This window comes from Pieris rapae, chromosome Z (genome assembly GCF_905147795.1).
Source record: "Pieris rapae chromosome Z, ilPieRapa1.1, whole genome shotgun sequence".
Classification (NCBI taxonomy): Eukaryota; Metazoa; Arthropoda; class Insecta; order Lepidoptera; family Pieridae; genus Pieris; species Pieris rapae.
The window spans coordinates 2,338,336-2,354,035 of NC_059534.1; the positions used below are offsets into that span (position 1 = coordinate 2,338,336).

The following is a 15,700-nucleotide window of genomic DNA, read 5'->3' on the forward strand; positions in this document are numbered from 1 at the left end:
AATATAAACAAAAACTAATCGAGCTGTTAGTTTATTGTTCTTTTTATATATTTTAGGTAAATACATGTATATGGGTTTATAAAACTTGTTATGTATTGGGTTTTATTTGTTTTTGTTTAATGTAAGTTTGATTATTTGACTATTTTTTGTGTAGCCAAGTCCACATTTCAAGGATCGTCATGCTCACTTAAATGTCATTGCTTGTGGCGGCGTCCATGCGTCGGGTTGTCTCTCCTAAAATATGGCGAGGGGGCCGATGGCTGGCCATGCGTCATACTCGTGAACGGGTGCTACTTGCGGTGACTGGTCGTACTTGAATTCGTGTATGCGGTGATATTAGTTATTTATACTACGTATTTGCGTATTGTTCTCACGAGTATGTAAGGGCGTGCTCCTATTTCACCATGCCTCCTGCTGATAGAGGACAAATCTTTGTTTTATTTTATTTTATTATTCTTTATTACTCAATATGTCATATGGAACATGGTGTAGTGGTTGCAGCTCCTTATAAACACTGTGTAAAAAAAACCTGGCGATTAAATAGAGTGGCGGAGAGTTTATTGTCAGTTCTTCTCTTCCGTTCTACGCCCTTGATTTGAGAACTGGCAGTAAATGTAAAATTAGATTCATTTAAATTTTTTTTGACGTTCATAAGTGTAATTATGTTACCTATATGAATAAATGAATTTTGACTTTGACTTTGACTCACGCGGCCGTTATATTTCAAAGTGGGTGCCGGGTGGCACTTACCACCTGGAATTATCCGTAAACGCATAAATCGTGTTCGTATGTAATCTCCTAGAATATAGTATTATATAATACCTGTCTTTAGTAAATAATACCTTTTTTTCGAATGTATTAATTATCTCACATGTATTTAAGTCCTGTCTAACTAATTCAACTAGTGAGATCACCAAAATTTTCGGCTTTGGTAAGTATTATATAAATATATACTATAATAATAATACTAGATTTTATAACTCCATCAATAAATAAATACTAACACAAATAAATACAACTATCTGCTCTCTCTTACCAGCAGTCATTAGAAATTATCTGCCCATTTAGTATTACATTTTATTATGTATGTCTATTTAACCATTTTGAGTCCACATGTTATTACAAATGAATAGGGCAAATATATAGGTGTTTTAACTGATACATTTTTACATATATACACATGGGTATTTTAGTAGGTCAACAATGTAATTTTTGCCTATTTTACTGGGTTAGACATAACTCCTGATATTTATTTATTTCTGATCCCTTAAGAATTCATGTTGGATTTTTATTATAATTATTATTAACACTGTGCCACAGTATTTTGTTAGAACTGCTTTTATTGTACCTTCATTGCTTTGATATTGAATCCTCTTAATCATGTGATGCAGGAGAGATATTTAGCTTGGTAATATGTGATTGGATTTATAATTTTTTTGTCCAGCATTACCATGGCTGATCAGGCAGCTGTATTAGCTCTGGTTATATTATTTGGAGGTATCAGCATACATTTTTCCTTGCATAAGGTAGAAGAAGGACACTTAGCAGTATATTATCGTGTGAGTGTGTTTAATATTTTGTTTTTGTGTATTTAAATACTATATGAAAATCTCTAGTTCTTGGCTAGGTAAAACAAGGTGGCTTGTTTTGATTTATCATCATTGAAAGAAGAAAGAATTGTTTTGTTAGAATGCACAGATATTAATTATATGCACATACATTAATAAATTTGTTTGAGTTATGCTTTACCCAAATTTCTATTACATCATAAAATGATGAATGAAGATATAAATATTTAATAAAATGTATTTAAACCTCATAGGGTGGAGCGCTTCTTCCAATAACCAGCGAACCTGGATTCCACATGATGATTCCTCTTCTTACAACATTTAAATCAATTCAGGTATTATGGTTGTTTAAAAAGTCATTTGCCTGTATTTAAAATTTATTGCATTGAAATTATTATGTTTACAGACTACATTGCAAACAGATGAAGTATCAAATGTTCCTTGTGGTACTAGTGGAGGAGTTCTAATCTATTTTGAAAGGATTGAAATAGTCAATAAGCTTAATCCTTCTAGTGGTTGGTAATGAGTTTAATAAAGTCTTCTTCTGACATTTACCATTGCTAATAAATTTCTATAGTTTTAGATATTGTTCGCAACTATACTGCAGATTATGATAAGACACTTATTTTTAATAAAATTCATCATGAGTTAAATCAGTTCTGCAGCTCGCATACATTGCATGAAGTGTATATTGATCTGTTTGATCAGATAGATGAAAATTTAAGAATGGTGAGTTTTTTAAACATAATTTTCGTATTAAACAGTGACATTCTGACTAGATTAGATGTTAAAATTTTTACTGTTTAAAATAAATTCATCTTCAATCATATTATTACAGGCTCTACAAAAAGACTTGAATGAAATGGCTCCTGGATTAACAGTACAGGCTGTAAGAGTTACAAAGCCAAAGATACCAGATGTTATACGCCATAATTATGAGCTTGTAGAGTCAGAGAAATCCAAACTTCTTATTGCAGTGCAACACCAAAAGGTAAAATCTGTTATGTAGGTTGTCACCTCACCTCAATATTTAATGAGGTAGTAAGAGTGAGTTAGTTTTTAATATATAGTATGCCTTGCTCCTTCACTAAACTACTCTAAACTATTGGATAATTATGAACTGGACTTTTATGAAACAGAATATTGGCAAAGAAGTGTAAAATTGACACAATGAAGCGTAAAGCGTGCATTTAGTTCAAATGGTGATAATTGCCAAGCTTAATAAATATAATTGACACACACTCAAGATTTTGTTTAGTATAGTATAAGGCTGCAAGGATTGGTTAGTGTTAGGTACACTAACCAAAAAAAAAAAAAAAAAATTGAAAAATTCTGTTTATGTTATTCGACTCTAATTCAAACTGGCAGTCTGAATTTCAGAGCCCTCGAACAGATAGTGTAAAAAGTAACTTTTTATTTTTGATAATATTTCAGGTTGTCGAGAAAGAAGCCGAAACTGCCCGTCGTAAAGCAGTCATTGAAGCGGAGAAAGGTGCTCAGGTGTCTAAAATTCAGTATGAACAGAAGATTCTGGAAAAGGAATCACGCCGAACAATGGAGCTAATAGAAAATAGCATTCATAAAGATAAGGAACAAATCAAGGCCGATGCGGAATACTATACTGTAAAAAAGCAAGCCGAAGCAAATCAGCTCCTGTTGACAAAGGAATACTTGGAACTGAAGAAATTGGAAGCAATAGCTTTAAATACTAAAGTATACTTTGGTGCGGATATACCTAGTATGTTCATGCAATCTAATGCTGTGCCTCAAGCCGCTGTGCCTCAAGCCGCTATGCCATAGATAAAGAACAGTGTTATTCAAGTATTGTATAAGCCTCATTTAAGTAGAAAAGTGTTAATATAAGATAAAGATAGATAATAGTCTGATATAAATTATGAAACTTTTTTTTTAAGGTATTATTTATCTGCATTGCTTTTAGATAAATTCTTCTAACAGTATACATAACTAAAATATGTTTAACTTACAGATGGTTAGATTTCAAATTATTATGTTAATTGAAAGTATACGGGGAATCTCTATAAGCAATGCCTTTTATTAACTGTGTTGTATTGTAATTCTAATATCTGTTTTGTATAATAATGCGCATATTATTAATTCAAATGTTTTATTAAAAATTGTAAATTATTAATTCTAGTCGCAACCTTAATGATTAAAATAATTTTTGGAATAAATGTTTGGAAGTAAATTTTACTTTTTTAATTATTTGTGCCTGTATGAAATATAGGTACAATATAAAAAACAAAACATTTACAATCAAAGTCAATAACGACATGGAAGGGACTGCTCATATTTGGTCGTAAAAACCGATAGTCGTAACAACCGATGATGTTGTTAGAACCTAATGCAATAGAATTCAGCCGGGACCTTTGATTTTGGTAAATATAACCGGTATGTAGTAAACGATGTCGACGTACGCCCAATAACCCTATCTCAATCCTTTTTTGACCATCTGAGATAGACATCTTAATGATTAAGATGTATCCACAGTCTCAGATTGAAAACAATCGGAGACGATACATTATTGAGATCGGGCGTTAAACAGTGTTGACTGTAGATATATATATTTGGAAATAATTAGTAAAACAATGAGGATGAGTATCAAAAATTGCGAAAGAGGTAAATTAAAAATTTCTAAATTCTTCACAAAAATTTAGACAGAGAACATAATAGAGATAGACATTCATCTTTCGGGCGGCGTTTTCAAGTATATAAGCAGTTATTGTCGCACAAAAGACGTGTATTTAATGCATTGCATCTTCTTCTGTTAACTACTTACTTACTTACTTATATTTAAGCATTAATAAGTATGTATAGTGTTTAAAATCGCTTCAACAGCTGGTAAAGACACAAATACGCTATAAGTAATCACATGTTGTCTGAGCGCCTTCGCGTTGTCGCCTCATATTTTTTGAATTTATTTTGTTTGCAATAAGCCTTAGATAAATTCGGAAACATTACAAATGTACTTTTTGCAACATAATAAATAGTTGATTGGAAGATAGATTTTTATAAAAAAGGCTTATATTTTGTACATAATGAATTGGAAAGTACATAAAATAAAAGTGTGTATAATAAACAGGGTGGTAAGTATTTACTTTTTTCCGTCACTGGTAAGCTAACATCGATTCACTACTTTCCAAATACAACGTGAAAGTAGATAACATTTATCCTTGGCATTCGCATATTACTGAAGAATCGAACAAGTTCATGCAAGATGGCAAGCATACACCAGCATTTCGTCCCTATCCTGGCTTCGTTTCCAAAGTGCCCTATTTCACCGTGCCTTGTTTCATTTGGAGTGGAGACTTGTAGTGAACAAAATAAGTTGGTGTCTGGTAGATAGTACCGGTGACCATACTGATGCTTTCCTCAATCGATGAATAAGAGTATAATCATTACTTTATACTACTTCGCTAATAAATTCATCCATTTGGTAGAGTATCTGGAAATTAGCAATTAATAAAGCCGCATAAGCATAGCTGTCGCTAGCTGTGCCGCACGACCTACCCGATTTTAACCGCGCGGGCCCGCTAGATGGCGCTGTTTTGGGTTCAGGGTAACATTACAAACGTTAGGAGAAAAAATTTCCTTAACCAAAAAAATGATTTTTCACAATTCCACAGGTGAAATACCTGTGAAGTATAAGAGAGTGGGAAATGGGAAATAATATTACTTTAAAAATACCGAATTCCTTAATAGCAGTAACTGTAAAGGGGTAAATTCTTATACGAACGCTTTCTGCACTCGGCTAACTTCTTATGTTGATTGTCAAGGTGCCCTGAGCAGCACGCAACCAACTTGGGGGGACTGTGAATACGACTGGAGACATTCATTCTCTATAAGATTCCTCCCTTTCGATAACGTCTCTCTAAGTTCATTGTCCAATTATAAAAAAAGCAGGCAATTATAAATTATCTGATATCAGACATTAATGATTCAATAATCAATTAAATAATGGGTAATTGTCAAATTACCCATTATTCAAAGCTACTGGTCCGTCGAATTTTCATAGGCACATCCGATTAACAGGTAATAACATATTAAGGGCCTGTTTCACAATGTCCGGATAAGTTCCAAATAAGCTATTTGTTACTTATTGGTATGATAAATAGTATTTTTGCGTTTCACGACTGTCAGATAGCGCTATACGTCATGAAATTCGAAGTATCTTATTTGGAACTTTTATCTTTCGAATAATTTATGTGTTGCATAGCTATTTGGGACTTTATCCATACATTGTGAAACAGGCCCTTAATAAACATTCAAATTTGGACGCTTCAATTCAGCCTCTCCACCGCTAAATATGTAATATCCAAACTATTGGGCCTGGGACCTGGGAGAGCTGCGTTAGCTAAATACGACAAATTTATTTTGATATTCTATTGAAAAATCTATGCACTGTCTGGGTGGATCGAGAATTTGTGGGGCTCTGGGCTACTACAGGGAATCCCGGTAATACACGCGAAAAATTACACGGACTGAAAACAAACGACGAGGAATTTTCCCGTTTCCTTCCATAGTCGCGCATCGCACATGAGTTGATTGATCTCAGGGAACATTATTATTGGCTTTTTTAAAATTTTAGATACTTTTTCCAGTCCAAAAAGCCCTTACGTGATCCGCTCCTGTGCCTATATTTTTTTCCCGCCCGCCGAATCTTAATTGCCCTAATAATTCATCGAAACTATACTTTTTCATCTCATTATTTTAAAGTACAAACTATTCGAACTAACGAAAATGTAATACGTTTGATTACATTTTCGTCCAATTATTTTAATAACAAAACTAACTAATTAAGCTTTTTAATCTTTAAATATCGTTAGTTATTCATTGATCTGCTCTTATTACGATATTAAACTATTGGCAACGTCCCTGTGTTCGATGGAAACTGATTACTGCATTAGTATAGGCAAAGGTCTATCTAACCTACTAGTACTTAACATGAATCACTTTCACTCATATTTTCTATGAGGCTACATATTATAAAATAAAGTATGACTGAATCGTATTCTACCGGAATAGATGATGATGGCAAATATATGAAAAGAAGGGAACGGCAGACATTGAAACACATTGACCTAGTCAGGTAAGGGCTGCCCGTGAACCGGGAAGTGATTCTCAAGGTTAAGTTTGCACATGCGCAGTGCATACTCTTCGGATTCTATAACATTGTTACGACGCCTAGATTTTTTTAATCTGCCTTTTGTACAATACTACTATTCGGGGAATTGATCATTGCTTATTTCTGCCGCGTATATGTATTAATGTAACCGTAGATGTATGCTATGTACCTGTATGTATAACTAGCTAAGCCTAGCGGTTTTACTCTCGTAGATACCGATCTCGTGGTAGTCTCCTAAATCATAAACGTTTGATTTTGCTTACTTTTAATTACTTCCTTTCAGATTACTTACACACTTACAATTTGAGACTAGAAATATATAGATTTTATTTAGCAACGAATATATGTTTTCAATTTTAAACAGCATTTACGTAGAATGTCTATTGAAAAGTTCATGATTTCCAAATTTTTTTTTTGAGGAATCAGCTTGATTATTAAAAAATGTTAAAATAAATCAAAAGGCAAAACTTTCTTCTGTATTATTAGAAAGGAGATTTATTTGTAAAACTTCGGTGACTTAATACTTCTCTATACACATCATTTGACATAATATACTTTGGTTTTGTGACAGCGAAATAATTTTATAACTTGGAGTTTCGACTCCAATATATAATTGCCGATGGGTAAAACATTATTTTTGTAGATATTTTATATTTCACTCATTAATAGATTCCACAGCGCACGCGATGACAGCTTAATGGATAATTTTTTGCACACTTTGGATTATTACGACTTTATTATCAGGAATTCCATTTTTTCCCCAAAATGTAATATAGCCCATGCAGCTTTCTGTTGGTGAAAGAAATTTTTGAAATCCTGCAAAACTCAAATTTTTCCTCTCTCAATATTAGTATACATAGGAAACGTTCATATTTATACGGTTGATATCCACCAGGGTTCTAAAATGTACTACATGTAATAAAAGTAAGTAAGTAGTTCTTTGCCAAGGAAAAGTGTGAAATGTGTTAATATAATGATCGTCTATTAAAAAAAAATTACGTTTAGCTTCAATTAAAAAGTTCTATTTAAGAATTATATCCTGTAGTTAGCTTGGGTACCCGGTACGGAAGTTGGTAGTCTCACCCCTTCGAAAGTAAAAAGCAATTAATTTTATATTTTAAAGGACATGGATCATTTATTTAAAGATCGCGAGTATGGTAAGGAGAATCCCCGAATTCTACAAAGATCTGAGCTAGTGCTAGTGGAAGAATCCCAGAAAAAGAAATTTTTATGCTAGCGATTTTTTTTGTGTGTACATTGTTCTTAAAGTTTAGAGACCTGAGCATGGTGGGTGCCTCCCCAAAAATGGTGACAAAGGTAGACCGCCCCCACCGTCCCCCCTTTGCTATACTCCAGCAAAGCACCTAGTAATATGACGTCGTTTCAAAGTTACTCATTCGACAGCCGCCTATCCACCACAGATTTCAATACAAAATGCTGTAACGAAATACGTAGATCCATTCTGCTTATAGGTTTAACTATAAGGATCTTTATTTGTGTTTAACTATGTTGTAATCGTTAAGATAATCAGTGATGAGTGGTTCGGTGCTTGTCGAGGCTACTTCCACGATAGAGGAGGACCTTTATGCGTGAGTGATTATTCTTGTTTAATCCATACATGCATACATACGAAACAGCGACCAAATCAATACAGAACGCAGTCAGCTGGCAACAAGGTCTCGGGCTATCTGTCCTTGGCTTGGGTGCTGTTTGCATTTTCAAGGCCGATAAGAGAATGCCTAATTAATAAATGTTTAAAAGGAAGTTGGGTTCTTATACAAATATTTAAGTAAAATAAAACCAATAGACTTGATTTTCAATGCCATATTAAAGTAATATCAAGCATCGTTTTGAAGAGTATTTTCTAGTCTATCATCACAAATAGATATGTAATTGTATTACGTGGACGGAGGTTATGTGTTCTTTGATGGTTTTCCTTTCTTTTTCTTTTATGAAGGTGAAGGCTTTCACGCGGTTATAATATATACATATGAAAATTGCAAATAGTATATCGCTCTCAATGAGTAAGTTAAGAAAACAAAGATAGGTTCCTAAGCGATAATAATATTGAAATATAATTTAGTATTTAAACTTTAGAATAAAACTGGTTGTGGCTTCCCTCAATGAACGTACCTTTGATAGTAGTTTTTTCTCTAATCTGAACCAAACAAAAAGCGCGTTGTATACCAAATGAGATTGCTTTATAATATTAAAAAATATTGGTAACTTTGTGTAGGGAAATTTAACATAACATTAACATCACACATACTACACGTGACAGAATATATTTAAAAATATTTATTACATTTTATAGTGTAATAGCAGTGCCGCAGGATATTCGTAAGCGTTGAAAGTTTTTGTAGAGATTGTCCATTCATTTATTCATAATCCATAATTCATTTATATTATTCAGATTTTAAAGATGGTTACGCCCGGGTTATACAGCCGGTGTTTTATTTAAAAAAAAACACGTCTCGGGTTATTTGTTTGTTAAACAGTCTGCTTTTATTTGCCGTAATTCTTTCTTTCTACACTTGTTATCCTAGGAACAGAACCCACAAACTTCAATCTAAACGTAATTCGATTCCGTGAGCAATCCCGCTTCAATTCTCAACACTTTTTCCTATATAGACATCGACAAATTTGTGAATATAATTCGACCGGATCGAGGTATTGACAGTATGCATATATGATTTTTGTGGATTTACAATTTAAATTACACAGTTGCTCTGCGGGTTTTAGAGAGGAATCGTGACAGCTTTCAATAACCCAGTGGCCAGGTTTGGCTGCTCTCAATCCTATGATAATATTATATTTACAAGGACGTGAAAAAGTAGCTTAACTTATAATTTATTTATAGGTAGTCGTCATAGTAACGGATGGCATACAAATTACGTTTGCTAACTGTGCATTTATAATGATAATAATAGTTGATTCGTAAATGCACTTGTAGCCTTAAAATAGCTGCGAGTATTATTATCTCCATATTATTGGAAATATGGAAATGTGAAAATACATCGTTTTACTAATTGAGACCTGAACAATCCTGGTATTGGGTAATTTTCCTTCTGAAATTTGTTGATGATAAATTCGGCTTGTTCACCACCTGAAGGCGGTGCCACCGCTTGCATTGCAGAATAAACTTGCATTTATGCTTAAAGGTGTAATTGTTACAAGTTTTACATATAAATACCTTACTAACATTTTGTATAAAAAAACTTGGGGATTTATATTTGGGGACCCCTATTGTTACATCTATGAATAAATGACAATTTGATTCCTTATATTTCATTTCGTTTAGTAAACTTTGAAAATAGTTACACAAGAATCGGACATGGATAAGACCTCTGAAAATAACCAAATACTGGTTGACCATATGATTTTCTGAATTTCTTGTTAGTCTACTCTAATTCAATTCTTCTTGAATAAATTCTTTCTTGAATAAAACTTTTGTGGTTCCCCTCCAGGTGGTGATAAAAAATCTGATTTAATACATGTATGTAGAAGGAATATTACTTTTTTATTTAAACCACAATTTTTTTTATAAAAAGCTAGAAAAACTTAAGAATCACAAACTTTAATCAAGCGTATGTATCAAATAGATAATGATGCAATATTTTTTATAGGTTCAAAGAAGAGCCTGAGTCATCATCCATAAGCTTGGGTAAGTAGCATTTTGTGAATACATCTTTATGCACATATAAAACATTTAAATTTAACCTTGGATCCTTCCCAGGTACACTGTATTTTTCCGAAAGTTTACAGGAAAAAACAGGGTATGATTTATTAAAAGACAATACCATCTTTTTGAATAATTTTCTGTTTCAAAATTATTTTCATTCCGAACTACCTATTTCGAAAAGCGTGTCATAGCGTATGGTGTAAGGGCCTAAGGACATTACATTAGAATTAGGAAGAATTGTCACATCTCCTTAAGGATAAAAATAATATTGCATCAGAAAAATCTGTTAGTTCTTGAAATGCTTTAATTTAATTGTTATTAATTAATTTAATTAAACAATATGGGTGCCAATCCATTAACTAAAACTTAATGCTACATACACTATGAATGAGAGAAATCATATCCTCAAAAAGGAGGGAATTGCGAGGGGTGATATTTGTAAAAGGTTAACAGCCTCTCCAACAACTATTCTAATATTCAGTCTTCACCAGACTTTTTCTCTACACGATTATTAAGTTTCTGTACGCAAACGTCACAAACAGTTCCCAAATCCCATCTCCCTCCAAATAAAAATTGAACGAATGAATGAGTGAAATCAACTGTAAGAATATGTCCTGAAAAGTTTTGAAGGTTTTAAGGATTAGTTACTGATCCATGAAACGTAGGAGACATATCTCAGGCATTATTGATTGGCAGCCACTCGTTTACCGGGTAAAGCATATTCTGTTGGTTGAATTTACCTACCACCGTTTGGGTACATTTAGAGTTGTCCAAAGGTTTAATAGACATAGGTCGCTACTGGTACTGACGGCACGACCGTTCAGTTTTTCTTTTGATATAAACTCCGGATCCGGAACAAAAAACCTCGTATCACTACTTATGGAAGGCTCACGCAGTCTAAGACTGCTGTATTATATAATGCTATAAGTAAGAGTTTTTTTAGAGTTATTAGAAAATTCGCTTCGCCATATTTCTTCTTAAGAAGATATTTCATCTTGAGGCAATGTTGAATTGCTCAACAATCTTTCAAATTACACTGGTAAAGCTGACTTTCTGACATTGTCATAAACCGTAGAGATTTACCGTTTTTTAAATAGTCATATTAATAAACTCGGCTGCATTCGAGACTGCATTTACCACAGAGTTAGAGCCACACTTAAAAATATTGTTTTTTTTTATTGGAATAGCGTAGATATCATATTAGTTGGTTATATGCACCAAGGTTTATAAGTGCGATGCACTAAGCTATGGTCTAGGCGTGGAACTACGTGATCAGCTTTGACGTCTGCTATAAAAATACATTTTTATTGAAACAACTACTGCCGAGCAACATTAACAACGGAGCAGGTTTTAATATAAATAGTGACTTGGTTATTGTTAGAGTGGAGAAAGGAAGAATAACTATTGATATCATAAGACATCGTATTGTTTTTCACTGCAAACAAAGATACGTGTCCTTTCTTTGTCAGTTGTTAATATAACTACAGTAAAAGAGACTCATCAGCGACATGGCCTCTAGTCTAGTTATACAAGTATAACTTAAGCTTGAAACAATGTTAGCTTTTCCTTTAGTATGTATTTTATAGGTAGTTAATTAACAAAAGACTACTTCACTTCGCTATCATTAAATTTTCAGACATTTGAGTCTCTACAAAGGCATTTGTAACTTTGCTAATACGAAACAAAGGTGAATTTTAACATCCAAGTATGGAGTTGAAAAAGCTTTTTTACCTCAAGATTGCAACATGTTTGATTAGATGCTAATACTCGGAGTAGTTTTGTTTTAGTGACTTTGAATTTTATAGAAATGTAATAAAATCGATATTACCTCGACATTCAACTTCTAACAGCTATGCTTAGTTCAATGACCCCTCGGTTTCCTGCGCGAGCGCCATAGAAGCTGCGCTTTTTACACCAGACTACAAGAATATCGCATAATTTTATAGTATTGTTAACTTTTTTATATTTATAAAGCTCATCAGTAACTAGAAAATTTGTTGAAAATAATATATTTTTCTAATAACTTAGTGTGTTCTTATTTGATCTGCAATTTAAATCGCGAGAGCGGATAATGATTTTAACAGAATTTGTGGTTTGAATAGTTTTTAATATATTATCCAAACGATAGCATTAAGCCAATAATTAAATGAAGGCGATCAATAGTCATTAATTAAACAAAATACTGTTTTTGTTTGAGGTAACAGAATAATCGATACCACTGTCGCTGACTACAACAGTCACATTACTTTATTTAAAAAAAAAATCCAAGAAAAAATATACGTGCCTAAACGTTATTTATTTAACTTTTTATAACAACAATGATTAAAATTTTGGGCCTTCATTTCCTGTATTGTTATAATAATCACACGTTGTGGATATTTTTCTAAGTAAATAGTCCTTATTTAAATTGCATTAGCAGAGGCATTAAAAGTATATAAATGTTTTGCTCAACTTACGGGATGTACATATTAAAATTGTAGAAATATCTACAAAAAATCTAGAACACATTTTATTATTTAACACTGGGTAAATTTAATAAAGTATATTTTTTTTTAATAGAACAGGGGGCAAATGGGCAGGAGGCTCACCTGATGTTAAGTGATAACGCCGCCCATAGACACTCTCGATGCCAGAGGGCTCGCGAGTGCGTTGCCGGCCTTTTAAGAATTGGTACGCTCTTTTCTTGAAGGACCCTAAGTCGAATTGGTTCGGAAATACATCAGTCGGCAGCTGGTTCCACAAAGTGGTGGTGCGCGGCAAAAACTGCCTAGAAAAAACAACCTTAATATTGTACTGCAGTAGTATACTTTTTGGGATATTGAAGACAAAATCCTCGAATATCCCAAAATAAATATATTGCTTAGTTACCGATGTTCAAAATTTGTATATTTGGTCTTCGCACGTCACGGCCACTGAAAATAAGAATTGTAAATTTCCTCTTGAAATTCAATAAGTGTTTTGAAGGTTTCACCCCACAGACGATTTATTATACCGCTTTAAGTATAGGTAGAGCGAAAAACTTCGTTAGTGACAATGCAAAAACACCCCTTATTCTACACAATATTATTAATTTTTTACAGCCACATTCTTCCCTATCGATCACTTGATTGATATACACACTTTATACATGCTTTTTAAATGGTTCTTTTGTTTTTGGCTTATATATATTTGTGTAATGTATATGTCACAGATCATTTAAATATTTTATTTGTTGGTGTTAGTTCAATGATGTGAGTCTTCGTAAAGATATATTTGTCTCAGATGTAGCTTAAAATAATAAATATATTTTATGATTTCATTTAGGTGAATGGCTGGAGTTGGAGATAGCAAAGAATAGAATATAGTGGAATTCTTATATATATATATATATATAAAACATATATACAATAAATAAAATATTTTTGAAAAAAAAGAACCCGAAAGATATACATAAATAATTTTTTAACATATTAATATATATAATAAACGTTTTAGTTAATAGTTTGGAAATTTTTACAACTGTGACTGACGGACTGCAGTACTAAATAGGCTATGGATAAAGAACCAAGAACATACATTTTTCTCTATTTCAAATGAATTATTATTTCAATGGCTCAGATCTATTTTGTTTTTCTGTACAAGACCGACGCTCGCGCTCAAAGTTGTTGTTCCTAATATAAGACTTCAACGACATGCCGGCGTAAAGCTCACAAAGAGTAAACTGTTAAAATTTTTTATCTGTGTCTGCAGACTAATTTTTTTTATTTAAATAATTATAACCGCATAACGTATCAATAATGTAGGTATATTTTGATTCCAGCATATTGCTATACTTACAGTATTTGAAATATAAACTTTGCAGGATTAAAAAAAAAATTGTTATTATCTGTTTCATTCCATTATCTACTCCTTACAAATTGGGCGTCTGTGCTCTGAATAGAGTGAAGTATCAATTGTAATGCGAGAGCAAAGCCAGCTCAGAGGCTACAGAAGGAAGCTCTCAGTAAGCTCAGTATTCGGTAGGCCACCGAGCGCAATAGTCGTGTAGGTATGACCGTAATATGGACGTGTGGGGCGGAATTACCGCTTCATGCGTTCGCGCAAGTTTAAACATCGATAACACCGATTTCGGCCTTTCCTTTTACGATACGAAATCCACGCAAACTCAGCAAAAAGGTGTGTTGTGTTTTATATTTTTTATTTATAGTATTGGTAAGTTTAATTTAGTTTTTAGTTCAACGAAGCTATGTTATTGTGCATTATCGAGATGAGCTTTTGCAACCTTAATACCTTGAATTAAGTTCCATTAGTTAATGTGTGTTTTTGTACAAATGCTTGGCATATAAATGTTAACTATTAAATCATTCAAGCACTTGCGTGTTTGTATAAACTCAAAAGTTATGGCATAATTTACACATTTACACTTTTTGTAACGTTTTATTTTTTGAGTTTTTGTTTTAATAACATGAATTATATTCAGGTTTTGCTCGGTCGAAAAGCTTCGTTTCATTTCAGTGGTGAGCAAATTGATTGTTCATAACCTACTTACCGTTAAAATGTCACAACAATTAAGGTTACAACAAATTTGTAAAACAATTTCTTGTTTAAATTACCGTCTGTGTAAGCTTAAATTGTATTTTGATAGTTTATTAAGTATTTTATTTATTTATTTTTAATAAAAATAAAGTTAAAAATAAAACATAAAATAAACACATTGGATGTATCCACAATAGGTTTCACTAATATAAAGTATAAATATAAATAAAAATATAGTCAAACATCTAATAATAAAAATAAGCCTTTATTTTTCCACATCCTATTAACATAAATAAAATAAAATAGATATGAATACAATTTTAACTAAGATGCGGCCCCTGTCCGGGAGAAGGCCTCCTCCAACTTCTTCCACCCTAAATTTTTTGTGCCTTTTCACCAAACAAGTCAAACATATGATTGGTTTTATCTAACATTCAAATCAGTGTAATGGTGATAGCGTATAATTAACTCATGCAAACATAAACTACAGAAACCAATCTAATTGAACAGTTTAAAACAAAAGAACTCATTTGACTTTAACCATTATAGCATAAACAAAAGACACCAAAATTTCTGATGCAGTCTGTAATTAAGAAACAGTTGAAAATAAGACAAAAGATTAGGGTTTTTTTCTTGCTTTTAATTAAATTTTTTGTTACCCTCGTGGTAAGCGTTTTGTTTGTGTTTTGTCTTAAGTTAGGACATGACTTACAAGCGAATGTTGTGAGTTCTCGTGCCGTAGGCCGTTATAGTGCCGTTCTAGGGCCGTAGAAGATTTTACTTCCCATGAGA

At 32.7% G+C, this 15,700-nt stretch overlaps 2 protein-coding genes across 3 annotated transcripts in view; both read left to right on the forward strand.

Annotated features, from left to right (window-relative positions):
* Positions 1–722: 722 nt before the first annotated feature.
* Positions 723–3,739, forward strand: LOC111003373 (erlin-1). Its single transcript, XM_022273829.2, has 7 exons — positions 723–931; positions 1,445–1,559; positions 1,823–1,903; positions 1,975–2,083; positions 2,146–2,297; positions 2,407–2,559; positions 3,003–3,739. The coding sequence occupies exons 2-7, from the start codon at positions 1,452–1,454 to the stop codon at positions 3,366–3,368; spliced, it is 969 nt and encodes a 322-aa protein (XP_022129521.1). The 5' UTR covers positions 723–931; positions 1,445–1,451; the 3' UTR covers positions 3,369–3,739.
* Positions 3,740–8,135: 4,396 nt separating this feature from the next.
* LOC111003400 (ecdysone-induced protein 78C-like) overlaps positions 8,136–15,700 on the forward strand; it is a 33,035-nt gene continuing 25,470 nt past the window's right edge. The window contains exons 1-2 of one of the 2 annotated variants that reach the window (XM_022273874.2): positions 8,136–8,300; positions 10,338–10,375. In XM_022273874.2, the coding sequence (XP_022129566.1) occupies positions 8,245–8,300; positions 10,338–10,375 (94 nt within the window). In that variant the 5' untranslated portion in view covers positions 8,136–8,244. Of the gene's footprint in view, positions 8,301–10,337; positions 10,376–14,402; positions 14,549–15,700 lie in introns of those variants that run through there. The other variant, XM_022273873.2, reaches the window with a different exon arrangement.

Coding starts and splice junctions, on each gene's coding strand:
- LOC111003373 (XM_022273829.2), top strand. CDS start 1,452: ATGGCTGATCAGGCAGCTGTATTAGCTCTGGTTATATTATTTGGAGGT. Junction 1,560..1,822: donor ACTTAGCAGTATATTATCGT/GTGAGTGTGTTT, acceptor TAAACCTCATAG/GGTGGAGCGCTTCTTCCAAT. Junction 2,298..2,406: donor TAGATGAAAATTTAAGAATG/GTGAGTTTTTTA, acceptor ATATTATTACAG/GCTCTACAAAAAGACTTGAA.